Source organism: Schistocerca nitens, chromosome 9 (assembly GCF_023898315.1).
Source record: "Schistocerca nitens isolate TAMUIC-IGC-003100 chromosome 9, iqSchNite1.1, whole genome shotgun sequence".
Lineage (NCBI taxonomy): Eukaryota > Metazoa > Arthropoda > Insecta > Orthoptera > Acrididae > Schistocerca > Schistocerca nitens.
The window spans coordinates 381575814-381602659 of record NC_064622.1 but is presented as its reverse complement, the minus strand read 5'-3'; the positions used below and the strand labels follow the sequence as shown (position 1 = coordinate 381602659).

General features: G+C 41.6%; 1 protein-coding gene across 1 annotated transcript in view; it reads left to right on the top strand.

The window, feature by feature from the left end:
• Window positions 1-6046: 6046 nt before the first annotated feature.
• The window catches only part of LOC126203943 (protein takeout-like), a 64425-nt gene continuing 43625 nt past the window's right edge, over window positions 6047-26846 (top strand). Inside the window, exon 1 of the mRNA XM_049938337.1 lies at window positions 6047-6203. Coding sequence (XP_049794294.1) covers window positions 6140-6203 — 64 coding nt within the window. The 5' untranslated portion in view covers window positions 6047-6139. The remainder of the gene's footprint in view (window positions 6204-26846) is intronic.

Here is a 26846-nt window from a genome sequence, read left to right as displayed (position 1 = left end):
CCACGAATCAGGTTAATCAGCGACGAGTAAGCCATTCAAATGACTACATGATACCATTGGCGACAGCAGTAACCTTCGCCATGTGGTATGTCATAGTAAGCAGCTGACGTTCACTATGCTTCAGCTACTAACTACAGAAAGACAAGTCCTCTTTTACCAGTATTAAAATGGAGAAAAGAAACTGCTTTATGCAAACACACTGAAGTAAAATCACTTCATACATTTTGTAAATATAAATAGTTTCCAGTGCTTTGGATTATGAAATTTGTATCCAAATTTGCTTTATCAGTAGCTTAATTTTTTTTACCATAAACAGTGTCGTGTAGAAACTAAAAGCCTTATATTTTGAGGAGACAATTTTATTATACGTGTTATCCTGAAACTAAATACATTTGAAACATTATTACAATCAAATAAGGTCATGACTTAAAGTTCACTTCAGTTTCTACTCTCTTTGTTGGTGGAGATGTGAAAATTTCATTCTAAAATTGCATCTTTTTTCCACAATACAAATTAAACTTTTTTTTTAAATAGCATTCATTTCAGAGATGTTTATGGGTAGTCTGGCTTTGTAATCAGGTTGCTTGAGGGATTCTAAATTGTGTCCTCGGAGTCTTTCGCGACGGCATACATGAATAAAACGTTCTCGGTTTTACAGCTGCGTCAATTCAAATAAAATGCTCGAGCTTTCGATGCTCATCTCCGCCATCGTCGTCAGGAGTTCACTGACTGCCGGGGCTGTTTTTTTTTTGTCCTTATTGAGTTTCGATTCCCCCTGTAGAGGGCGGGATGGCAGCAGCTTATTACGCCGCTCTTCAGCCTACAGAATTTGTTTTAAAAAGATGAAGAAAATAAAAAATAACAGTTGGCGATAAAATCGGTTACTTAAAGGTAAAATGGCAGAAAATTCTGGAACTTAAAACATAAAACACAGGGTTGATGATGCTAATAAAATACACAGGAAGCAGAAAAATAATAGACAGACAATTAAAAATCACGGCGACAGTCTGGTTTATGTTCGCAAGAGATATAAAATGCACAGCCAACGACAGCATGATTTCTGTTCGCAACACCGTCGAAAGACGCACAACACTGAACACTCACTTAAACACTGCACTAAAAAGTTGGCACAAATATGACATACTACAGCCGAGAGCAGGTGGGGGTAAACTGGATAGATGATGGGAAAAAAGGGGGGGAAGGAGAGGAAAAGTGAAGGGGGAGGGGGGAAAGGAGCCAATAGAAGATGAGGATCCATAAGAGGGGTGGGGGGGGGGTGCTGAGCAGACGTGCCAGGGAGTGGGGAAGGCAGAGGAGGGGAATACAAAAGGACTAAACTAGGGCTGTTACGGTCACTCGCTTATATAGGCATGATCACATCATCAGCAGCCAATCAGATCGATCCAATGTGGCGCGCGCGCGTAAGTCGACCCGGGCAGCTCGTGGCAGCACCGGTGACGTCAGGTGGCGCCAGGGGGAGGCGCCACGTTTGAAACTGCCGCTCCCGCGTCGCGCATCTGTCTCTGCTTTCTTTCGATGTCCAACGCCCGTCCCCATGATGTCATCATGCCTATATAAGCGAGTGACCGTAACAGCCCCGGCAGTCAGTGAACTCCTGACGACGATGGCGGAGATGGCCATCGAAAGCTCGAGCATTTTATTTGAATTGACGCGGCTGGAAAACCGGATTCTAAATTCATCTGAATATTCCTTCAAATAAAAGATGTCAGCTCACAGACCACTGATGTTCATCTTACATTGAGCTATCTTCGGTGAAACTAATTCATGTCACTGATACTTTCATGGAACAAAAGACGTCTTTCGTTTCTTTGGAACACCTTTTCCATAGGAACAAGACAAAATTTGTCTCTGAATCCAATATGACGTGCATCATCTCACTAACAGCATAGTATTCTTTCTGTTCTCTCATTTTTTGACAACATTGACATCATAATAGCCAGATCCTACAGACAAACTAATGTAGTGGAAACATGGGCACAACAAAACAAATGTGCATATAACATCACGAAACCAGCGACAGTACCCCCCATCAAGAAGAGAAAATCATTACTAAGAACTAAACTGCAAATATCAGGACAGAACATCCTACGGACAAAGAAACCCAAATACCTTGGGATATATTTGGATAAAGCATTGACATTCAAAGAAAATACAATGAAAAAAGAAAAAACTGTGGAAAAAATGATGAACGCAAACCATTTTTCAGAAGCAAAGAAATGAATATAAAAATGAAGAATGCAACTTTATAAATAACAGTTTAACTGATAATTCTACACTGAAGCTCCAAAGAAACTGGTATAAGCATGGGTATTCAAATAAAGAGATACGTATACCGGCAGAATATGTCGCTGCGGTCGGCAATGCCTACATAAGACAACAACTGTCTGGCGCAGTTGTTGGAACGGTTACTGCTGCTACAATGGTAGGTTATCAAGATTAAAGTGAGTTTGAACGTGGTGCTATAGTCGGCGCACGAGAGATGGGACACAGCACCTCCGACGTAGCGATGAAGTAGGAATTTTCCCGTACGACCATTTCACGAGTGTACCTTGAATATAAGGAATCCGGTAAAACATCAAATCTCCGACATCGCTGAAGCCGGAAAAACACCTGCCTAATATCGTGTAGGGGCCCCGTGAGTACGCAGAAGTGCCGCAACACGACATGGCATGGACTCGACTAATGTCTGAAGTAGTGCTGGAGGGAATTGACACCATGCATCCTGAAAGACTGTCCGAAAATCTGAAACAGTGCTGGAGGGAATTGACGCCTGAATCCAGCACGTCTGTCCATAAATCCTTAAGAGTGCGAGGGGCTGGATATCTCTTCTAAAACAGCACGTGGCAAGGCATCCCAGATATGCTCAATAATGTTAATTCCTGGGGAGTTTGGTAGCCAGTGGAAGTGTATAAACTCGGAACAGTTCTCCTGGAGCCACTATGTAGCAATTATGGTCGTATGAGGTGTCGCATTGCCCTCCTGAACTTGCACAAGTTCGTCGGAATGCTCAATATACATGAATGGATTTAGGTGATCATATAGGATGCCTACGTACGTGTCACCTGTCACAGTCGTATCTAGATGTATCAGGGGTCTCATATCACTCAAACTGCCCACGACCCACGCCATTACAAAACCTCCACCAGCTAACGTGGAGGTTCCTTTGATTCATGAGGTTATCTCCATACCCGTACACGACCATCCACTCCATACAGTTTGAAACGAGACTCGTGTGACCAGACAACATGTCTCCAGTCACCAACAGTCCAGTTTTGGTGTTGGTGGGCCCAGGCGAGACGTAATGCTTTGTGTCGTGCAGTCATCAAGGATACACGAGTAGGCCTCCGGCTCGGAATGCTCATATCCATGACGTTTCGTTGATTGCTTTGCACGCTGACACTTGTTGATGCCCCAGTAAGGAAATCTGCAGCCATATGCAGAAGGGTTGCACTTCTGTCACGCTGAACGATTCTCTTCTATCACCGTCGGTCCCGTTCTTGCAGGATTTTTTTCCGGTCGCAGCGGTATCGGAGATTTGATGTTTTAGCGGATTCTTAAAATGGTCGTAAGAGAAAATTCCCACTTCATCGCTAGCTCGGAGATGCTGTGTCACATCGCACGTGCGCCGACTGTAACACAACGTTCAAACTCACTTAAATCTTGATAACCTGCCATTGTAGCAGCAGTAACCTGTCTAACAACCGCGCGAGACATTTGTTGTCTTATACAGGCGTTTCCGTCCGCAGCGCCGTTTTCTGCCTGTTTACATATCTATGGATTTGAATTCACAAGCTTATACCAGTTCCTTTTGCTCTTCAGTGTATATGGCGATTTACTGATCGTACCAGCAATAAGTGCAAAGTGAATAAGCAGGGATGGCTAGAGGACAAATGTAAGGATGTAGAGGCTTATCTCACGAGGGGTAAGATAGATACTGCCTACAAGAAAATTAAAGACACCTTTGGAGAACGGAGAACCACTTGCATGAACATCAAGAGCTCAGATGGAAACCCAGTTCTAAGCAAAGAAGCAGAAAGGTGGAAGGGGTATATAGAGGGTCTATACAAGGGCGATGTACTTGAATACAGTATAATGGAAATGGAAGAGGATGTAGATGAAGATGAAATGGGAGATATGATACTGCGTGAAGAGTTTTACAGAGCACTGAAAGACCTGAGTCGAAACAAGGCCCCCGGAGTAGACAACATTCCATTAGAACTACTGACAGCCTTGGGAGAGCCAGTCCTGACAAAACTCTACCATCTGATGAGCAAGATGTATGAAACAGGCGAAATACCCTCAGACTTCAAGAAAAATATAATAATTCCAATCCCAAAGAAAGCAGGTGTTGACAGATGTGAAAATTACCGAACTATCAGTTTAATAAGTCACAGCTGCAAAATACTAACGCGAATTCTTTACAGACGAATGGAAAAACTGACAGGAGCCGACCTCGGGGAAGATCAGTTTGGATTCCGTAGAAATTTTGGAACACGTGAGGTAATACTGACCCTACGACTTATCTTAGAAGAAAGATTAACGAACGGCAAACCTACGTTTCTAGCATTCGTAGACTTAGAGAAAGCTTTTGACAATGTTGATTGGAATACTCTCTTTCAAATTCTGAAGGTGTTAGGAATAAAATACAGGGAGCGAAAGTCTATTTACAATTCGTGCCGAAAGCAGATGTCAGTTATGAGGGTCGAGGGCTATGAAAGGGAAGCAGTGGTTAGGAAGGAAATGTGACTGGGTTGTAGCCTATCCCCGATGTTATTCAATCTGTATATTGAGCAAGCAGTAAAGGAAAATAAAAGAAAAGTCCGGAGAAGGTATTAAAATCCATGGAGAAGAAATAAAAAATTGAGTTTCGCCGATGACATTGTAATTCTGTCAGAGACAGCAAAGGACTAGGAAGAGCAGTTGAACGGAATGGACGGTGTTTTGAACATCAACAAAAGCAAAACGAGGATAATGGAATGTAGTCGAATTAAGTCGGGTGATGCTGAGGGAATGAGATTAGGAAATGAGACACTTAAAGTAGTAAAGAATTTTTGCTGTTTGGGTAGCAAAATAACTGATGATGGTCGAAGTAGAGAGGATATAAAATGTAGACGGGCAATGGCAAGGAAAGCTTTCTGAAGAAGAAAAATTTGTTAACATCGAGTATGGATTTAAATGTCAGGAAGTTGTTTCTAAAAGTATTTGTATGGAGTGTAGCCATGTATGGAAGTGAAACGTAGACGATAAATAGCTTAGACAAGAAGAGAATAGAAGCTTTCGAAATGAGGTGCTACAGAAGAATGCTGAAGATTAAATTTGTAGATCACATAACTAATGAGGAGGTATTGAATAGAATTGGGGAGAAGAGGAGCTTGTTTCAGAACGTGACTAGAAGAAGGGATCGGTTGGTAGGACATGTTCTGAGGCATCAAGGGATCACAAATTTAGTATTGGAGGGCAGCGTGGAGGGTAAAAATCGTAGAGGGAGTCCAAGAGATGAATAGACTAAACAGATTCAGATGGATGTAGGCTGCAGTAGGTACTGGGAGACGAAGAAGCTTGCACAGGATAGAGTAGCATGAAGAGCTGCATCAAACCAGTCTCAGGACTGAAGACCACAACAACAACAACCATAACCAGCAGTAAACGGTGTGCTTACCGATTTGGACTTCTTTAACGCAATAAAACAAATTCTGAAAATATTGGACATCTTTATCTTCGGCAATTAGCAATTTAATTATATCTTCGACTGTATCCCAAATCGATCGGAGCTTGCTCTTTGGTTCAGTGTTGTACTTCACTTATCTAGTACTGAGCGTGGTGTGTCTCCTGCACGAAGCAGTCAACTTTGTAGCAAATGAAACCGGGTTTCAACAGAGGCTGCAGGAATCTGGTACCTGTAGCCAACAGACGGGTGCTGGCTCACCTTCAGCTTCGTATCTGCACTTTTGTCTACAAGTTGTGCGAAATCGTAGCCTTGATGCTACTTCGCGGCGACCGGTTACTCTGGGGTTCCGCAACGACCTTGAGAGCGGACCTTTAAGAACTAGGGACCGACCTGCCTTCTCCGCCACACGTCCTCCGGCTCCAGAGACGTCACGTTGCAGTTCCAGCCACCATGGGGTCCTCAGAGCTGCCGCTAGTGCTGATGCTCGTCGCCTTCGCCGGTGCCGCTCAGCTGCGTGAGTGCTTACCGTGCTTGTCCGCAAAAGTCAGAGACAGCCGAGGTGCAGCCGCGTGGCGTTCTGAGCTGAGGAGACTTGTCCACTTTCACGTCACTACTGCCGTGACCAACAGCCAACAGCCAACATGGTTTCCATTACCGTCGTTTTCATTTATCGTGGCTCTGTGGATACGTACAACAGATGCTATTGCCCTTCTAAATTGAAAGTGTTTTTTCATTTGGTGACCGTTAACCCACGGGATACCTTCAACTGTGGCAAATATTAGGGCTTCTCCCCGTTTAATTCACGTATACAGTTCGAGAAGAAATATTGCTAAAAGCCTTTGATACGCAGAGGACAGTAGTGTATTCTCAGAATTGCCAAGTAAAGTTGATTCTTGAATCTTACTAAGGGATTCAGGAGATTGTTTGTGTCTACCTGCATGCGTTTGCCAGTTCAGGTCTTTCAGTATCTCCGTGACTCCAATAAACGTGTGACCAACTGTGATATCCTTCCGTGTTCAGAACCCCCTGTTAATAGTAGTTTGTACAAGTCCCACACAATTGAATAATTTTCTGGAATGACTCATAAAATGGTTATAATACAGTAGCGAATCAGTATTGCAATTACCTGAAATTATATTATCAGCTTTGATCGCACGAAACAAATATGGCCACGACTTCAGTGAAGCAAATGTAAGTTAAAATGTTAAAATCACTGCTGTCTGCATGTACATCTGTATGACTACTCTGCAACCCACAATTAAGTTCCTTTTAGAGGGTTCATCGAACCACGTTCGAGCTATTTCCCTACCGTTTCACTCTCGAACAACCCGCGGAAGAATCGAGTGCATAAATCATTCTGTGCGAGCACAGATCTATCTTATTTGTTATGGTGATCATTTCTTCCCATGTAGTTTGGCAGCCAACAAAACATTTTCATTCTCTGAGGAGAAAGTTGCTGATTGGAATTTTGATGCGATAACGTCTTTGCTTTATTGTCTGACATCCCAGGTCGCGTATCATATCCGTGGCTTTCTCTTTCCTATTTCGCGATAGCACAAAACGAACTGACCTTCTCTGAACTCTTTGAATGTCCTCCATCAGTCCTATGTGATGCGTATTCCACACCTCACGGCAGTACTCGAAAAGAGACAGACGAACGTAGTGTAGGTAGTCTCTTTAGTAGATCCGTTGCCTTTTCTAAGTGTTCTGTCAATGAATCACAGTCTTTGGATTCCTTTCCGAACAGCTTATCAGTGTGATCGTTTCCTCTTAAGTAATTCGTAATTCTAATATCTAAGTAATTTGTAGATTTTACAGCCTTTATGTTTGTGTGATTTGTCATGTAGCCGAAATCTAGCGCATTCCTTTTATGACTCGTGTGGAAGACTTCACAGATTTTGTTATTTAGAGTTAATTGCCACTTTACGCACCATGCAGATATCTTGTCAAAATCATTTTTTCGTTTAGCTTTCGTCGTGAGATGACTTTACAAGACAATACATGACAGCATCACTGGAAAACAGTATCAGAGGTATTCTAAGGTTGTCATGTACATCATGAACAGCAGACGGCTTGTAACGCTTCCTTGCGGAACTCCAGATATTGCTTCTGATTTACTCGATGATTTTCCATCGGTTACTACGAAATGTGACCTTTCTGATGGGAAATCATGAAGCCAATGCCAATTGAGTCGACAGTCCATAACACGCACTTTGATTAGAAGTGTCTTGTGAGGAACGGTGTCAAAAGCCTTCTGGAAATCTAAAAACATGAAGTTAGTTTGACATCCCCTGTCGATAGCACTCATTAACTCCTGAGAGTAAAAGTCTAACTGTGTTTCACAAGAACGATAGTTTTAGAATTCGTATTCACTCCTTGTCCAGAATCGTTTTCTTCGAAGCAATTCGCAATGTTCACAGAAAGCTTATGTTTCAAAATCCTACCGAAAATCGACGTTGGTGAAATGTGTGTGCAATTTAGCGGACTACTCCTATTTTCTTTCTCGGGTGCTGTGGTGGTTTTTGCAACTTTACAATGTATAAATTGCTTATGATTGTTAAGTACACAGCTAATGTGTCAGTATACTCCAAAAGGAAATCGACTAGAATACAATCTGATTTAACCTGCTTCGCTGCACCAAGGATATCTACATCTTAGTTACACCTGTTGGAAGTTGTTCTGGAATATTTACTTCGCCTTCTTTGCCGAAGGAATTCCGGAAGACCATATTTAGTAACTCTGTTGTAGTGGTACTGTCTTTAGTAACATCGCCATTGTTATCGCACGGTGAAAGTATCGGTTGCGTCTTGGCGCATGTGTAATTTACATTCGATCAGAATTTTTTTGCATTTCTTGCCACATTTCTATTTGAAAGAATATCGCATTGAAGATACCACTGAATTTTGGGCTCGTGTAAAACTGCACCGTTCTTGGTGGATCTGCTTACATTTACTACACTGAAGATGGCCACACAGCGACCGAAATCCCGAAATCTAGATCTGCAATAAACATTAATTGTGGGTGATTACTGCACGCTTAATTACTTGAAATTATATACCTTCACCCTCTGCCTAAATAACACCGGCGCCAAATAATACGGTAAACGCCCGATCCAATGACACTCTATGACCATTGAATCTCGTTTAAACACACTTTCTGCCACAATCGATAGCAGGTGAAACGGTTAAGACGTGATAACACCCAAATAATATGATGTTTTTACTAACTCGCTGTCTAAGCACCTGTAATAGAGCTTTCGGAATCTCAGATAACTCAGAAATGTGCTAGAATCACAACCTGTTGCCACAGCCAAGAACGGTGACTTCAAATGCTACTTCTTCGTTCGCATCAAAATAATTCAATACAAGAACAGTAATTCTAATCAGACTATATGCCGCTAGCCTCAGTATTGCTTTTGTCTATGGGAGGTGACCTAAGACACACACATTCACACTGACATGAAAGCAGATGCAAATGTGAAATAAAAATACTTGGGTAGATAAACTGGAGTCTACTGAATTGACGTGTCTTAATATATGCAGGGTCTCTTTTTCTGTATAGGACTAAGAGTGTATAAACCAAAGTGAATTATCTACTTGTGTTGGTCAGGCGGTATGCTAAGATACAATTTAAATAAAGACTGCAACAGTGACTATCTATAGAAATATCAATACTGTTGCATGTGACACCGTGTCATATCAGTCATGCTCTGTTTTCGTTAAAGATAAGTGGGTGTCTAGACTATGGCAGATTAACTTATTTACTACGTTAACTATCTGGAAACAATGTAACAGAATGTTGAAATGGCAAAATTTTTATTCTATTTAGCACTTTACAATTAAATATATATGTTTTCACAGTCCACAAAAGCAGCGTGACCATAGCTTTTAAATGTTGAAAATTTAATTTTGAGAGGAAAATGTTTGGCGTAACTGTTATTCTTTCGCGTAACTGTTGTTAATCTTGATGGTCTTTTACTAATGTAACATCAGTCAATTAACACGCAGAAAGTCTGCTTTGAGATAAATGTTCATGAAGCTGCGAAAAATAATGTCTGCCGTTAAGATGAATCATTGTCATTTTTCTGGATTCATCTGGGACGCCGCTCTTCTAGCTGAGAAGCACTGGTGTCATCGCATGGCAGACGTTCGGTCACCCACGGGAGGAAGACAATATGGCACGATGCTATCTAGTCAACGAATGAATTAAATTTAAAAAAATTCCAAATAATACCCACTGCCGCTCCGATGACATTGTCGTCGACAAATTCTCATTGTCAAAACCTTTTAAATCCTAGTAGAAATAGTTTGGGTCTACAATGTGCCGGGGGATGAAATATAAACATTATTTCATGGAAATAGCTATGGATGGTCATGTAATGATATATTTAAAAGACGTGTCCTCACTTTATTAATATTTCACTTTCAAAGCTAATGCACACTTCGGGCCTCATATAAACTAAATTAACGACAGGCAATCTATTCACAGTTCCCCTCTTTCGATTACTAGATAAGCGATAATAGCCACTTTTCGCTACACCGACCGTATTACCGCTGTAGTTTCCAGTCCCTCCTCAACCAAAGTAAAGCTGACACCTGTTCAGTACACTGCTCAAAAATGACTCTGAGCACTATGCGACTTAACTTCTGAGGTCATCAGTCGCCTATAACTTAGAACTAATTAAACCTAACTAACCTAAGGCCATCACACACATCCATGCCCGAGGCAGGATTCGAACCTGCGGCCGTAGCGGTCGCTCGGTTCCAGACTGTAGCGCCTAGAACCGCACGGCCACTCTGGCCGGCTCAGTACACTGCCTCGGCGAGTCCGCAGTGTACTCGAGTTTTCTGTTGACGAATAGTTCTCCTTGTTCGTTCGTTGTCTTGATAAAGTTCTAATCTTCTGTGTCGATCTACCGTCAAACTCTGTGGTGCAGTAACTTACCTCTTCCATTTTCTTCTCTTGTAATTTTCCCCTCTTTCGAATCCTAAGACTTCATCGGAAATATTAAAGCCGTATTTCTTCTCGAAACTCCGGTAATCACTGCAATAGTGCAGCTATGACGGCTTTTTGGGGAATACTTGCGACCCGTTTGTTTCTATGTATCGAAATTGTTTCTCCGTGTCACTACTGTGATTATCACCTCCACAAACAATCTTCTGACTTTCACCTACAGAAAACTGTCTCTCTTTCTGGGAAATTGCCACTCTTTTCACAGATTAAACTATAAGTCTTCATCCATGCGTTATTACATTACCGAGCCCCAGCACTAACTAAGTTTGCTTGCCACGTCCTTCTTAACAAAATCTAGCACAGATAAAACTTCTTCTACCGGACTAAAGCAAATTTTCTGCATAAAAGTTGTACAAAATTGAAGTTATATTGAACATTACTAGAAATTTACGGGATACATCAAATTTCGTTTACATGTAGGTAAAAATAAAAGGTGAATTATAGGTGTACAAAATATATGTAGTAATTATTGAAAATGAACTGTGCTGTTCTGTGCCGGAGAAAATAATAATTCTAGTCGCAGGACTGTTTTGTCATCTACCTCTTCTGCTGACTAATCGCATTTTACAAGTATCTTATCAACGTAGTGCAGTCTGTCATCTACCATGGAGCCTACTGCAATTTTTTCATATCCCTATAAATTGTTACATCCAGATGTTTACGTGAGTATACTGATTCCAGTTTTGACTCTTTGATACTGTAATTATAGAGCACATTTTTCGTTTTGTAAAATGCAACTTTTTTAAGTTTATGAACATTCAGAGGAAGTTGTCAGTCTTTGCACCACTCTCCATTCATATCAATATGTCACTGAATATTTATGCAGCTTTTTCAGACATCAGATAGGTAAAGTCTGTGGTAACTTTGGTACTGACTAAACCAATGGTTCCAAAATTTTCTGAGAGCATTGTCCCTGAGTGTAAGCAGATAGCAGTTGGTGCCCTCAGTCCTTCTTCTCGCATCATCTGCGTTACCGGCTAAGTAAATTTTAGAACGAAAAAGAATTCCTTTCGAACAGAAGACAAGCGATATTTAGTTTTTGTACGTGATTAGCAACGTACAGTGCATCGCGAGTGCTACCTAATAGTCATAAATGAAAGCTAAGCGTCGACATTGGGGGTAGAACTTACTAGAAAACATGCTTCTATGCCAATCCTCTCCCTACCGATATCCTATATTCCCATTTAAACCAATAAAATAGACATGTGTGCACTATACTTACTGCTTTTAAATCACATGGTTGCTGGGCTCCTTACTTCTGAAAATATAGAATCTGGAAGTTTTCGGACATACCGTTATTGCCTTGTGCTTGACCACCACAACCAATAATAACTATAATAATAATAGTAATAAAAAACCTAGGGGTAGTGCCAAAATATTTTAGTTTGCATTGATAGAATATTCATCCGGAAACTACAAAAAATTCTCAACTCTAGGATATCAACAATTATCTGTGTATACATCACGCAGTGCCAGGGGCTTGGCTAGTGTCCAGCTGGTGATAAAATACGAAATCCAGGATAACGAACTCATTTATTGTATTTATTGTTAAAAAATATGTAAATCATGAAAATTATCAGTGTTTGAAAATACAACAAGGACATATACAAATCTGCTCATGAAGTGACGACAGGAAGAAACAACTACAAAAGATGTGGAAATGCACAAGTCTTCGGAACCAGTGGCTATTTCTTCTGGCAGGAGGTTCTAAGGGAAAAAAGTATAACAATAATACTGTGTAGGTGCTATAATAGTGCACCATCCGTTACATGGTTACTGTTGTTTAGTTTTAGTTTAGTTTAGTTATGTTCTGTAGATCATTTAGAATATTATTTTATCGATATGATGTGGAAAAAGTCGGATTAGAAGATATATATACACACACAAGAATAGTGCTGATATTAATATTACTGAAAATTTTAGTTCTACACATGCAACTACATTTAGAGGTACCAATTTTTTTACCAGTTTTCAAACAGAAACTCGTTCATGGAATAGAGGGAGTTGTCCAAAAGAAATGATTTTAAGCTAGATTTAAAACTAGATTTGCTACCAGCCAGACACATTATGTTGCTGGGCAAATGATCAAAGGCTTTTCTTGCTGAATAATGTACTTCTTTTTGAGCAACTGATAGCTTCAATAACGGATAGTGAAGGTCATTTTTACCTCTAGTGTTATACGTACGAGCATCACTGTTATTCACGAATTGAGATGGATTATTTATAATGAATTTCATTAGCCAATATATGTAGTCTGATGGTACAGTTAAAATATCCAACTCCTTGAATATATGTCTGCATGACGTCCTTGGGTGAACACCATTATTTATTCTGACTGCTATCTTTTATACAATAAATACTTTATGTCTTTATAGCCCATAAAATTATTCCATAAGACATTAATGAGTGGAAATAAGCAAAGTACGTTAGGAGGCTGATCTGTTTATTACCAAGACTAGCGATTATACGAAGAGCGAAAGCAGCTGAACTTTTTTGTTTGGGAAGTTCAGTAATATGCTTCTTCCAGTTCAAGTTGTCATCAATGTGAACACACAAAAATTTGGAGAAATCTACCCTGTTAACTGAGCCTTGGTCAGATGCTACATCAGTTATCGGTATGACTCTATTCGGTGTACAGAACTGGATTTAGTGAGTTTTTCAAAATTAAGGGACAGCCCATTTTCTGAGAACCATTTAATAATTCTCTGAAAGATTTCCTTATCAATATCTTCAGCTGCATTTTCTGGAGTGGGATTTATCATAACACTCGTGCCATCTGCAAAAAGTAATAGTTCTGCTTGCTGAACGTTAAGTTAGAGGTCATTCACACAAATGAAAACAACAGAGAACCCAAAATTGAACCTTATCACACTCCCTTTGTGATAACTCCTCGTCCACTAGGATTTACCACCCTCCCAACATTATCTGTGTTATTCTGCACAAATTTTTGCTTTATGTTCGTTAAGTATGATTCAAACCAGCTGTGTGTCTAGCCTTCAGTTCCATACAACCTGAGTTTTCTAAGAGTATAACATGATCCACACAGCCAAATGCCTTGGAAAGATCGCAAAATATACCAACTGGAAAAAATTTGTTATTTAGGGCTTGTACTATCCGAGGTAAATCTGTAGATAGCATTCTCAGTCGAGTAACCTTTCCAAAATCCGAACTGTTACATGCTGACTAAAATATTTTCACTTAAATGTGAGAATACTCTTGAATACATAACTTTTTCGAATATTTTAGAAAACGATATGCGCTATCAGATTGGTTTATAATTATTTAAGTCACTCTTGTCCCATTTCTTATGAAGAGGGTTGACAATTGCGTATTTCAATCTGTCTGGAAAAATTCCCTTTGACACCGAAGCATTACATATATCTCTAAGGATTCCACTTATGAAATTAACACCATACTTCAAAATCCTGTTAGAGACTCCATCAACACCACATGGTTTCTGAGTATATTTATAATTCCCTTAATTTCAGTGGGGGATGTTGGTGCTATTTGTAAAGGTCTAAAGTCCTGGGGAATGACATTTTTGGACATACACTCCTGGAAATGGAAAAAAGAACACATTGAAACCGGTGTGTCAGACCCACCATACTTGCTCCGGACACTGCGAGAGGGCTGTACAAGCAATGATCACACGCACGGCACAGCGGACACACCAGGAACCGCGGTGTTGGCCGTCGAATGGCGCTAGCTGCGCAGCATTTGTGCACCGCCGCCGTCAGTGTCAGCCAGTTTGCCGTGGCATACGGAGCTCCATCGCAGTCTTTAACACTGGTAGCATGCCGCGACAGCGTGGACGTGAACCGTATGTGCAGTTGACGGACTTTGAGCGAGGGCGTATAGTGGGCATGCGGGAGGCCGGGTGGACGTACCGCCGAATTGCTCAACACGTGGGGCGTGAGGTCTCCACAGTACATCGATGTTGTCGCCAGTGGTCGGCGGAAGGTGCACGTGCCCGTCGACCTGGGACCGGACCGCAGCGACGCACGGATGCACGCCAAGACCGTAGGATCCTACGCAGTGCCGTAGGGGACCGCACCGCCACTTCCCAGCAAATTAGGGACACTGTTGCTCCTGGGGTATCGGCGAGGACCATTCGCAACCGTCTCCATGAAGCTGGGCTACGGTCCCGCACACCGTTAGGCCGTCTACCGCTCACGCCCCAACATCGTGCAGCCCGCCTCAAGTGGTGTCGCGACAGGCGTGAATGGAGGGACGAATGGAGACGTGTCGTCTTCAGCGATGAGAGTCGCTTCTGCCTTGGTGCCAATGATGGTCGTATGCGTGTTTGGCGCCGTGCAGGTGAGCGCCACAATCAGGACTGCATACGACCGAGGCACACAGGGCCAACACCCGGCATCATGGTGTGGGGAGCGATCTCCTACACTGGCCGTACACCACTGGTGATCGTCGAGGGGACACTGAATAGTGCACGGTACATCCAAACCGTCATCGAACCCATTGTTCTACCATTCCTAGACCGTCAAGGGAACTTGCTGTTCCAACAGGACAATGCACGTCCGCATGTATCCCGTGCCACCCAACGTGCTCTAGAAGGTGTAAGTCAACTACCCTGGCCAGCAAGATCTCCGGATCTGTCCCCCATTGAGCATGTTTGGGACTGGATGAAGCGTCGTCTCACGCGGTCTGCACGTCCAGCACGAACGCTGGTCCAACTGAGGCGCCAGGTGGAAATGGCATGGCAAGCCGTCCCACAGGACTACATCCAGCATCTCTACGATCGTCTCCATGGGAGAATAGCAGCCTGCATTGCTGCGAAAGGTGGATATACACTGTACTAGTGCCGACATTGTGCATGCTCTGTTGCCTGTGTCTATGTGCCTGTGGTTCTGTCAGTGTGATCATGTGATGTATCTGACCCCAGGAATGTGTCAATAAAGTTTCCCCTTCCTGGGACAATGAATTCACGGTGTTCTTATTTCAATTTCCAGGAGTGTGTTTTTGCTTCTTGAACTGAACCCTTTAATCCTAATTTTGCTACTACATTCAGAAAGTGATTGTTAAAAATACTTGCAACTTGTGAATTATCACTCACAACATCATCATTTCGCTTTATTGCTATGGTATGATGTGCACTGTCAGGCTGCCCCGTCTCGCGTTTGACAATATTCCATATAGTTTTAATCTTATTATCTGCATCATTAATTTCTGTCAGAACACATAAGCTTCTCGACTTCTTAATGAACTTCCTTAAAATATTACCATATCTTTTGTAGTAAGCAAGTAACGGCGGATCCTGACTTATTCTGGCCTGTACAAGTCCCTTAGTAATCCATGGCTTACTTTGTAATGGCTTTTTTGGATAACGTTTCAGGAAAGCAACTCTCAAATATTGAGACAAATTTACGGTGGAATAAATTGAATTTGGCATCAACATCATTTTCATTCCATTCTACCTCTTCGAGGCTGCACTTAAAACTCTGTATCCTGTTCGCATCAATAAGCCTCCCTGCTTTGTATAAACCTGTTTCAAGTCTATAAGGTGCTAGATGTGTTATTTCCATTTACTGTGCATCATGATCAGTTAGCGCATTAACAGATGGTTACACATTAATAGTTTCTGCCTGAACACTGTCTGTGAAGCCGGCCGTTGAGGCCGAGCAGTTCTGGGCGTTTCAGTCTGGAACCACGCTACCCCTAAGGTTGCAGGTTCGAATCCTGCCGCGGGCATGGATGTGTATTATGTCCTTAGGTTGGTTAGGTTTAAGTAGTTCTAAGTTCTAGGGGACTAATGACCTCAGATGTTAAGTCCCATAGTGCTCAGAGCCATTTGAACCGTCTATGAAAATGTTATCGACAAGTGACCTACTATCCTGCTGCAGACGAGTTGGAAAATTTACAACAGATACTAGATTGAAAACCAAACAAAGATTGTAGCTCATTTTTGCTATCCGTATCTTTTAAGAAACCTACATTAAAACACCACAAACCACTAACTGCTTCCTTTTGTCTGACAGGTAGCTCAATAATGCTTCTAGAATTTTTATGAATAGCTGATAGTTACCTTGAGGGGATCTGTAGATTGTTACAATTACTATAGAAGTAAATTGCAGTAGCAACTAATAAAGCACATGCTACAAGGATCTGATCTACACAAAAACTAATTGTTTCAATATTTCTGACTTTGTGTCCAGTTTTTGTATAAGTAGCAACTCCTCCTTTCTCCATGTTGACTATATATGAATAAGATGCTAATCAGTAATCCCTTAAATTTAACTTCTCCATCCCTGCGGTTACAAGGTGTTCAGAGAGACAGGAAACTTCTATACCTTCAGAATTTACCCTATTTTCTAGGCATACAAGAAGCTCATTTATTTTATTTTTCAATCCTGTAATGTTCTGATGAAACGCACAAATTTTATTTCTTTGAATGCTAATTCAAACATTACCACACTGTTCTGTTTTAATCTCTTTCAATACTCTCTGTCTGTTACCTGACTCTAACCCAAAAAATGTGCCTCTCTGACTCCAGTAATCACAGGTATTTTGTCTTGTGTGCATGTGGCCCCCCTTACATTTTCTGCAAGAAGATCAACTAATCTATCGTTTTCCCTCCTATTCAGGTGTAGCCCCACCTCCCAATTGCATCATCAGGCACAACACAGATATGAGATTTAGTTTCTGCCAACAGTAACTCCCACAGCTCTCTGTTAACACAGTTGACATCCGTATTAATCCAGGGCTGGTCTCCGTATTAATCCAGGGCTGGTCATGGCGCTGCAAAAGATACACAAACCCCACACGAGCGTCAGCTGTTGCTGCTCCTATTGCATTCAGGTCACACCTAATACCATAGTCCGAATTGCTAGCCAGGCTGTTCCTCCTACAATAAGAACATGGTCCTCACCATCAAAATCTTTGCACAAGGCCCCTAGGTTTTCTTTAACCTGGCTAAGCTTAGCACTAGGTTAGACAATGCTTGTGACCTGGTACTCGACTCCTAGCCTATCCTGAAGCAACTGGCCTAGAGCTCTCCCATGACTGAAACCTAACAACAGGACTCTTTTCTTTCTGCTTGACTTTACTCCCGACCTAGCATTACAATTGTTACTACGAGTCTGTTGCACCCTACTTTGCTCAAAAACTGTTTGAGGCTCTTCTGCATCAGGTAATAAATTAAACTGATTGCTCACTGAAAGGTGATTTCTGGGGTTTTCTCCTTCTGACTAGGACTTGTTACCTGTTCCCAGCTCCCATGGTCTCTTTCGCTCTTCAACCTGTCTAATTCGAAGTACTCCATTTCTAGTTCAGCGTGAAGGGGACAAATCTTTTTTCTCTGTTCCACGATTTTCTTGTCACGGCTACAACGGCTACAACTCCATCGGGAAGCCTCATCTGGCACTAAAACAGCTTCCCCGCTGCTATCACCCCAGTGAAACACCAACCCACAATTCTGACATTTCACTCCTGTGCTCATTAATCTACGACAACATCAACATTTGCCACACATGACGGTAGATTAAACAATACAAATTGCACTACAAACAATTCCGCTACACCAGTTAATAATTAGTACAGAGTAACTTAGCCTCCGGTGAGATGCGCAGAGAACTTCTGGATATCAGGTGAATGTAGCAGTAGGCGAATGTAAACAGCGTGAAGTTAATGGCTCAAAAAAAAAAAAAAAAAGTCTCTGAGCACTATGGGACATAACTGCTGAGGTCATCAGTCCCGTAGAACTTAGAACTACTTAAACCTAACTAACCTAAGGACATCACAAACATCCATGCCCGAGGCAGGATTCGAACCTGCGACCGTAGCGGTCGCGCGGTTCCAAACTGAAACGCCTAGAACCGCTCGGCCACCAGCAGCGGGCAGTTAATTGCTGGCGTAGGTTACAGTGGCAGAAATCACAAAACGAGTAAGAAACTGAAGAGGCTCGATATTTTCTAACGACAAATTTGAACAGGCGCTATCACTGAATACAAGCTCAAATGAGGAAGGAAACCGGCCTCGCCCTTTTCAAAGGAACCACGCCGTCGTTTTGCTGAAGCGATTTAGGGGAACCACGGAAAATATAGATATGGATATAGATATGGATGACCGGACGGGAAGATGAACCGCGCTCCTGCCGAATGCCAGTCAACCGTGATAAGCCCTGTGCCACGTCGCTCAGTTTACTCCGTGTGGTACTATCAGTAGTGCCGTGACTTCACGAAGTTTAATTTGAGTGTTTCCTCTCGTTTACCGTTTAATGCTGGTTTTATCGTTCGATATATATGTTGATTGGAGTTGATTTTATTTATGTATTTCTCGTCTTCAAAAGTTGTGTCACGTCCTAGATAGTGGAAATGGGAGACCTATTCTGTTATTATATGATGATTATCCTATTATATGATGATTATCCTTGTTCTTATGGGATGATTTCCTAAAAAACGACAGTCTTTTTATAGTTGGTGGTATCTTCAGGTTCTAATGTAGCCCAATATTTTTTGATGTGTGTATCGCTCCTTGTAATGTGCGTTCATTACTGAGACCAGTTACGTGTTCGTCGGCCACAAGCATCGTATTTACCAATTTATGTGTCGCAGGTTTTATGCATTGGGGGTTTTCTGTCATTCACGCATTCCGTAATTAATCAGGTCGTTCATGTAATGTTGAACGGTATTGCTAATGTGCTACAACCTTGCCTTATTCCCTGGTTTGTTTGTAGTGTCAACTTTTGTTAGTATATATTTTTATTTTGGTGCTTTCACCTTGGTATATTTTTATCAGGTGCCTGGGGAAACATCTTCTCCACTACTGGCCAGAGGTTTTCTCTGCTGTGGATGCGGTCAAATGATTTTTCGGACTGGATAATCTGTAAATTATTCATTTATTTAAAATTTTTACCCGTCGCCTGTTGGTGCTGGGACTCGAGATTTTCGGTGGGAGATTCTCTAGTAATTTTGTCTGCCGTTTCACGGGCACGAGTTGCTGACGTCGCTCTCCAGTGTAGGAGGCGTCTACAAACATGCTGTCAAAGAGACAGGAAGTCCAGAGATCCCTCATGAAGCATATTTCAAAACTTGTCTTCCGTTACAATTTTACCACCCGCGGTCCTCTCGAGTACCACAGTATCCGCTCATGAACAGTGAAGAACAGTGTCCGTGACTCTGTATTTATTGATGTGGTTGTTTTACCATTTTTTTTCATTCTTACGTTGTACATAACGCCTTCGATTAGCCAATTTCTTTCAAGTTAGTTCTTATCATTCTTCGGTAGCCTATTCCCACTCTTTCGAGTTTCTCATTCTCTATTCATGTCGCTACCCAAGTGTCGGGTTCACACATTTCGGAGCTCCGTTGGCAAAGTATTAACCCAGTTCCATGATCAGATAACAGCGGAACTGCTTTGGAAACAAATCTCTCTCAATCACATCGAGCGAATCGTCTTAAAGGTTAACATACTGGATTACATATCCGGCGCGCAATTCAAAATCTCCTTTGGACATCCAGTCTTAGCTTTTAACTGGTTTATCTAAATGTACAAAGGAAATGACATTTTATAAGATAACGAAACGTGGACAATACTTCCCCAACTTCATCTAATTCGAGCTTGTACTCCGTCTCTATTGAACTCATCTCTGACGGAACGTTAAAACTTGATCTTTTGTTTCTCCACACCTTACGCTCCTGTTTGAAACATAAAACTTTCGTTTTTAGACCATACTGTGTACTTTTTCAGTCTACTTTACCATAATTGTACCACCATTTCCACTGTGTCTTCTGCATCACTAAAATTCAGCGAGTCGACTCTCACCGTTCCACTGTATTAATTCTACTTTTGTATCCTTTACTCTTAGTTCAAATTCGTTGCTAGACAGCTTGCCCAGACCGTTCTTCCGGTGAGATGTAAGGACATGTACATCTACATGAACATCTGCAACTACATCTACACCTACAGGGATACTCTGCAAATCACGCTTAAGTTAGTGGCAGAGGGTTCATCGAACCACCTTCACAACAGTTCTCTATTATTCCATTCTCGAACAGCGTGTAGAAGAAACGAATACCTGTGTCTATTCTCGCGAGCTCCTATTTCCCTTAGTTTATTATGATGCTCGTTTAGATTGGCCATCAACAAAAGACTTCCACATTCAGAGCAGTAAGTTGACGAAACTTCCTAGCAGATTAAAACTTTGTGCCGGACCGAGACTCGAACTCGGGATCTTTGCCTTTCACGGGCAAGTGTAGAGCACTTGCCCGTGAAAGGCAAAGGTCCCGAGTTCGCGTCTTGAGAGAGATCCTGCTGCAGCGAGAAACCCCTTTATTTTAATGATGACCATCCAAGTACTGTATCATGTGCGTAACACTCTTTTCCCTGTTTCTCGGTAAAACGTAACGTGTTGCCCTTCGTTGAAGTCTCTCGATCTACTTCGTCAGTCCTGTTTGCTAAGGATCCCACTCCACGCAGCAGTACTCGTAAAGACGATACACAAGCGTAGTTTAGACAGTCTCTTCAGTGGATCTGCTGCACCTTCTAAGTGTTTTGCCAGTAAAACATAGTCTTCAGTTCGCCTTTCCCACAACATTTTGTATTCGTTTTTTCCAATTTAAGTTGTTCTTAATTGTAGTTCCTAGGTATTTAGTTAAATTTATGGCGTTTATATTTGACTGATTTATCATATAACGGAAGTTGAACTAATTCCATTTAATACGGTACTCTCGCGGATAATCTTACAACTTTCATTACTTAGGCTCAGTTGCCCATTTTCACCCCATACAGATCCTTTTTTCACAACTTTGCAATTTTTTTGACCTTCCGGTGACTTTATTAGGCAATAAACGACAGCTTCATCTGCAGACAACCTTAACTGCTGCTTCAGTTGTCTTCTAAATCCTTTATACAGACAAGGAACAGCAGAGGACCTACAACACTACCCTGGGGAATGCCAGAGATCACTTCTGTTTCACTCGATGACTTTCCGTCAGTTACTACGAACTATGACCTTTCGATAGGAAATCACGAATCCAGTCAAATAACTGAGACGCGTTTTCCACAAGAACAGAATTAGATTGCAAGCCGCTTGTGAGGTACGGTGTCGAAAGGCTTCTGGAAATCTAGAAATAGGAAATCAATTTGAAATCTCTTACCAATAGCACTCACCACATGGTATTAATAAAGAACTAGTTGTGTTTCGCAAGAACGATATCTTCTAAATTCGTGTTTATTTTGTGTCAATAGACCGTTCCCTTCGAGGTAATTCATAATTATCGAACATAATACCGACTGTAATTTAGTGGGTAAGTCCCATTGCCTTTCTTGAATGTTGGAGAGATCTGTGCAGTTTTCAGTATTTGAGTACGGATCTTTCGTCCAGCGAGCGATTGTATATAACTCTTAATTATGCAGCTGTTGTTGTTGTTGTGGTCTTCAGTCCTGAGACTGGTTTGATGCAGCTCTCCATGCTACTCTATCCTGTACAAGCCTCTTCATCTCCCAGTACCTACTGCAACCTACATCCTTCTGAATCTGCTTAGTGTAATCATCTCTCGGTCTCCCTCTACGATTTTTACCCTCCACGCTGCCCTCCAATACTAAATTGGTGATCCCTTGATGCCTCAGAACATGTCCTACCAACCGATCACTTCTTCTAGTCAAGTTGTGTCACAAAATTCTCCCCAATCCTATTCAATACTTCCTCATTAGTTATGTGATCTACCGATCCAATCTTCAGCATTCTTCTGTAGCACCACATTTCAAAAGCTTCTATACTCTTCTTGTCCAAACTATTTATCGTCCATGTATCACTTCCATACATGGCTACACTCCATACAAATACTTTCAGAAATGACTTCCTGACACTGAAATCTATACTCGATGTTAACAAATTTTTCTTCTTCAGAAACGCTTTCCTTGCCATTGCCAGTCTACACTTTATATACTCTCTACTTCGACCATCATCAGTTATTTTGCTCCCCAAATAGCAAAACTTCTTTACTACTTTAAGTGTCTCATTTCCTAATCTAATACCCTCTGCATCACTGGACTTAATTCGACTACATTCCATTATCCTCGTTTTGCTTTTATTGATGTTCATCTTATATCCTCCTTTCAAGACACTATCCATTCCGTTCAACTGCCCTTCCAAGTCCTTTGCTGTCTCTGACACAATTACAATGTCATCGGCGAACTTCAAAGTTTTTATTTCTTTTCCATGGATTTTAATACCTACTCCGAATTTTTCTCTTGTTTCCTTCACTGCTTGCTCAATATACAGATTGAATACCATCGGGGATAGGCTACAGCCCTGTCTCACTCCCTTCCCAACCGCTGCTTCCCTTTCTTGCCCCTTGACTCTTATAACTGCCATCTGGTTTCTGTACAAATTGTAAATAGCCTTTCGCTCCCTGCATTTTACCCCTGCCATCTTTAGAAATTGAAAGAGAGTATTCCAGTCAACATTGTCGAAAGCTTTCTGTAAGTCTACAAATGCTAGAAACGTAGGTGTGCGCTTCCTTAATCTAGCTTCTAAGATGAGTCGTAGGGTCAGTATTGCCTCACGTGTTCCAACATTTCTACGGAATCCAAACTAATCTACCCCGAGGTCGGCTTCTACTAGTTCTTCCATTCTTCTGTAAAGAATTCGCATTAGTATTTTGCAGGTGTGACTTATTAAACTGATAGTTCGGTAATTGTCACATCTGTCAACATCTGCTTTCTTTAGGATTGGAATTATTATATTCGTCTTGAAGTCTGAGGGTATTTCGCCTGTTTCATACATCTTGCTCACCAGATGGTAGAGTTTTGTCAGGACTGGCTCTCCCAAGGCCGTCAGTAGTTCCAATGGAATGTTGTCTACTCCGGGGGCCTTGTTTCAACTCAGGTCTTTCAGTGCTCTGTTAAACTCTTCACGCAGTATCGTATCCCCCATTTCATCTTCATCTACATCCTCTTCCATTTCCATAATATTGTCCTCAAGTACATCGCCCTTGTATAGACCTTCTACATAATCCTTCCACCTTTCTGCTTTCCCTTCTTTGCTTAGAACTGGGTTTCCATCTGTGCTCTTGATGTTGATGCAAGTGGTTCTCTTATCTCCAAAGGTGTCTTTAATTTTCCTGTAGGCAGTATCTATCTTACTCCTAGTGAGATAAGCCTCTACACCCTTACATTTGTCCTCTAGCCATCCCTTCTTAGCCATTTTGCACTTCCTGTCGATCTCATTTTTGAGACGTTTGTCTTCCTTTTTGCCTGTTTCATTTACTGCATTTTTATATTTTCTCCTTTCATCAATTAAATTCAATATATCTTCTGTTACCCAAGGATTTCTACTAGTCCTCGTCTTTTTACCTACTTTATCCTCTGCTGCCTTCACCCTCAAAGCTACCCATTCTTCTTCTACTGTATTTATTTCGCCCATTCCTGTCAATTGTTTTCTTATGCTCTCCCTGAAACTCTGTACAACATCTGATTCTTTCGGTTCATTCAGGTCCCATCTCCTTAAATTCACACCTTTTTGCAGTTTCTTCAGTTTTAATCTACAGGTCATAACCAATAGATTGTGGTCAGAGTCCACATCTGCCCCTGGAAATGTCTTACAATTTAAAACCTGGTTCCTAAATCTCTGTCTTACCATTAGATAATCTATTTGAAACCTGTCAATATCTCCAGGCTTCTTCCACGTATACAGCCTTCTTTAATGAGTCTTGAACCAAGTGTTAACTATGATTAAGTTGTGCTCTGTGCAAAATTCTACCAGGCGGTTTCCTCTTTCATTTCTTAGCCCCAATCCATATTCACCTACTACGTTTCCTTCTCTCCCTTTTCCTACTACCGAATTCCAGTCATCCATGACTATTAAATTTTCGTCGCCCTTCACTATCTGAATAATTTATTTTATTTCATCATACATTTCTTCAATTTCTTCGTCATCTGCAGAGCTAGTTGGCATATAAACTTGTACTACTGTAGTAGGCGTGTGCTCTGTATCTATCTTGGCCACAATAATGCGTTCACTATGCTGTTTGTAGTAGCTTACCCGCATTCCTATTTTCCTATTCATTATTAAACCTACTCCTGCATTACCTCTATTTGATTTTGTGTTTATAAACCTGTAGTCACCTGACCAGAAGTCTTGTTCCTTCTGCCACCGAACTTCACTAATTCCCACTATATCTAACTTTAACCTATCCATTTCCCTTTTTAAATTTTCTAACCTACCTGCCCGATTAAGGGATCTGACATTCCAGCTCCGATCCGTAGAACGCCAGTTTTCTTTCTCCTGATAACGACATCCTCTTGAGTAGTCCCCGCCCGGAGATCCGAATGGGGGACTATTTTACCTCCGGAATATTTTACCCAAGAGGACGCCATCATCATTTAACCATACAGTAAAGCTGTATGCCCTCGGGAAAAATTACGGCCGTAGTTTCCCCTTGATTTCTGCCGTTCACAGTACCAGCACAGCAAGGCCGTTTTGGTTAGTGTGACAAGGCCATATCAGTCAATCATCCAGACTTGGTTAGTGCGACAAGGCCAGATCAGTCAATCATCCAGACTTGCAACTACTGAAAAAGCTGTTGCCCCTCTTCAGGAATCACACGTTTGTCTGGCCTCTCAATAGATACCCCTCCGTTGTGGTTGCACCTACGGTACTGCTATCTGTATCGCTGAGGCACGCAAGCCTCATGGGGGGGGGGGGGGGGGAATTATGGAGCTATTGCACCAGAATACTCTGAAAGGAAGGGTAATTGGTTTACAGTCTGTATCGCAAGACTTGCTTTCATTAAGTGATTAATGTTTCCTTCACCACTAGTGGATGTCTACTTCTAAGTTACTGACGGCAGCAGCTGTTATTGATTCGAATTCTGGAATACTTATTTCGTCTAGTTTGGTGAAGGAATAGGATTTCCATTGCTATCGCGTCTTGCCGCTAGCATAATTTACATACGACAAAATTTCTTTGGATTTTCTGCCTGATTTTGAGACCAGATTTCGTGGTGGGAACTATTATAGCCGTCTCAAACTGAAGTCCGCACTAATTTAGAGCTTGTGTTGAAGATCGCCAGCCTTGGGGCTTTCCAGTTCGTTTAAATTTGGCATGCTTTTTTCGTCGTTTCCGCAACAGTGGTCTGAGCTGTTTTGTGTACCATGGGGGGATCAGCTCAGTTGTTTGTTAATTTATTTGGTATAAATCTTTCAATTCCAGTATATACTATGTCTCTGAAATACAGCCGCATCTGCTGCATACTTTCTAGCTTCGAAGGAGTGGGAATTGTCTCTGAGGAAGGCGTCAAGGAAATTTTTATCTGCTTTTTTGAAAGGATTTACTTTCCGTTTATCTTGTGAAGAATTTGGGAGTTATGGTATTCAGTCACGCAACGGCAGCCCTGTGTTCGTTAACTCTTTTATACGTTTCGATGCTGTTATTAGCTCGGGATTATTGGTTTCTAAGAGGTCAAATGTGTTTTCACAAAAGTTTACTAGTCGAGGCGGCTCATGAACTAACTTTTCGAAACAATTTGCATAGAATGCGTTTAATACAATTTCAGATAATATTTTATGTGTACCCCCGGGTTTAAACATATATTTTCGCCAATATGTCGAGGGGAAACTGAAATCACCACCAACTACAATTGCATGAGTAGCGCACGTGTTTGAAATTGGACTTAATCTTTCCGTGAACCTTTCAGCATTTGTGTCATCGGCGTTGGGAGGTCGGTAAAATGATCCAGTTTTATTCCAGTTGCCAAGAATGACCTCTACATTAACTGATGTCAACCACTTACTTCAATTTTGCTACAAGTTAAACTACTTCTAACAGCAACAAACAAGCCACCCTTAAACTGTATTTGACGTTTACTTTCTCTACAATGTCACCTCCTTCGCAAAAAATTCTGCTGAACTTATTTCCTGTTTCTGCCAGCTTTCAGTGCCTAAACGAGCACCAATGCTCTCTATTAGCGCTTGGAGCTATGGTACGTTTCCAACACGTCCACGACAGTTCACACCTCTCATACCGATGGTTCCTAGATCTACGTTCTTCCTGTGTTCGGACTGCATCCTTAAAGACTGAAGCCCGTCTTGTGTTTCTCCGAGACTCTCTAACTTCAGAAACCGCCCAGCTCACCTCACACAACCCATCTAACCTTGTAACGGCCTCCTGAATTTAATGGACTCCGTA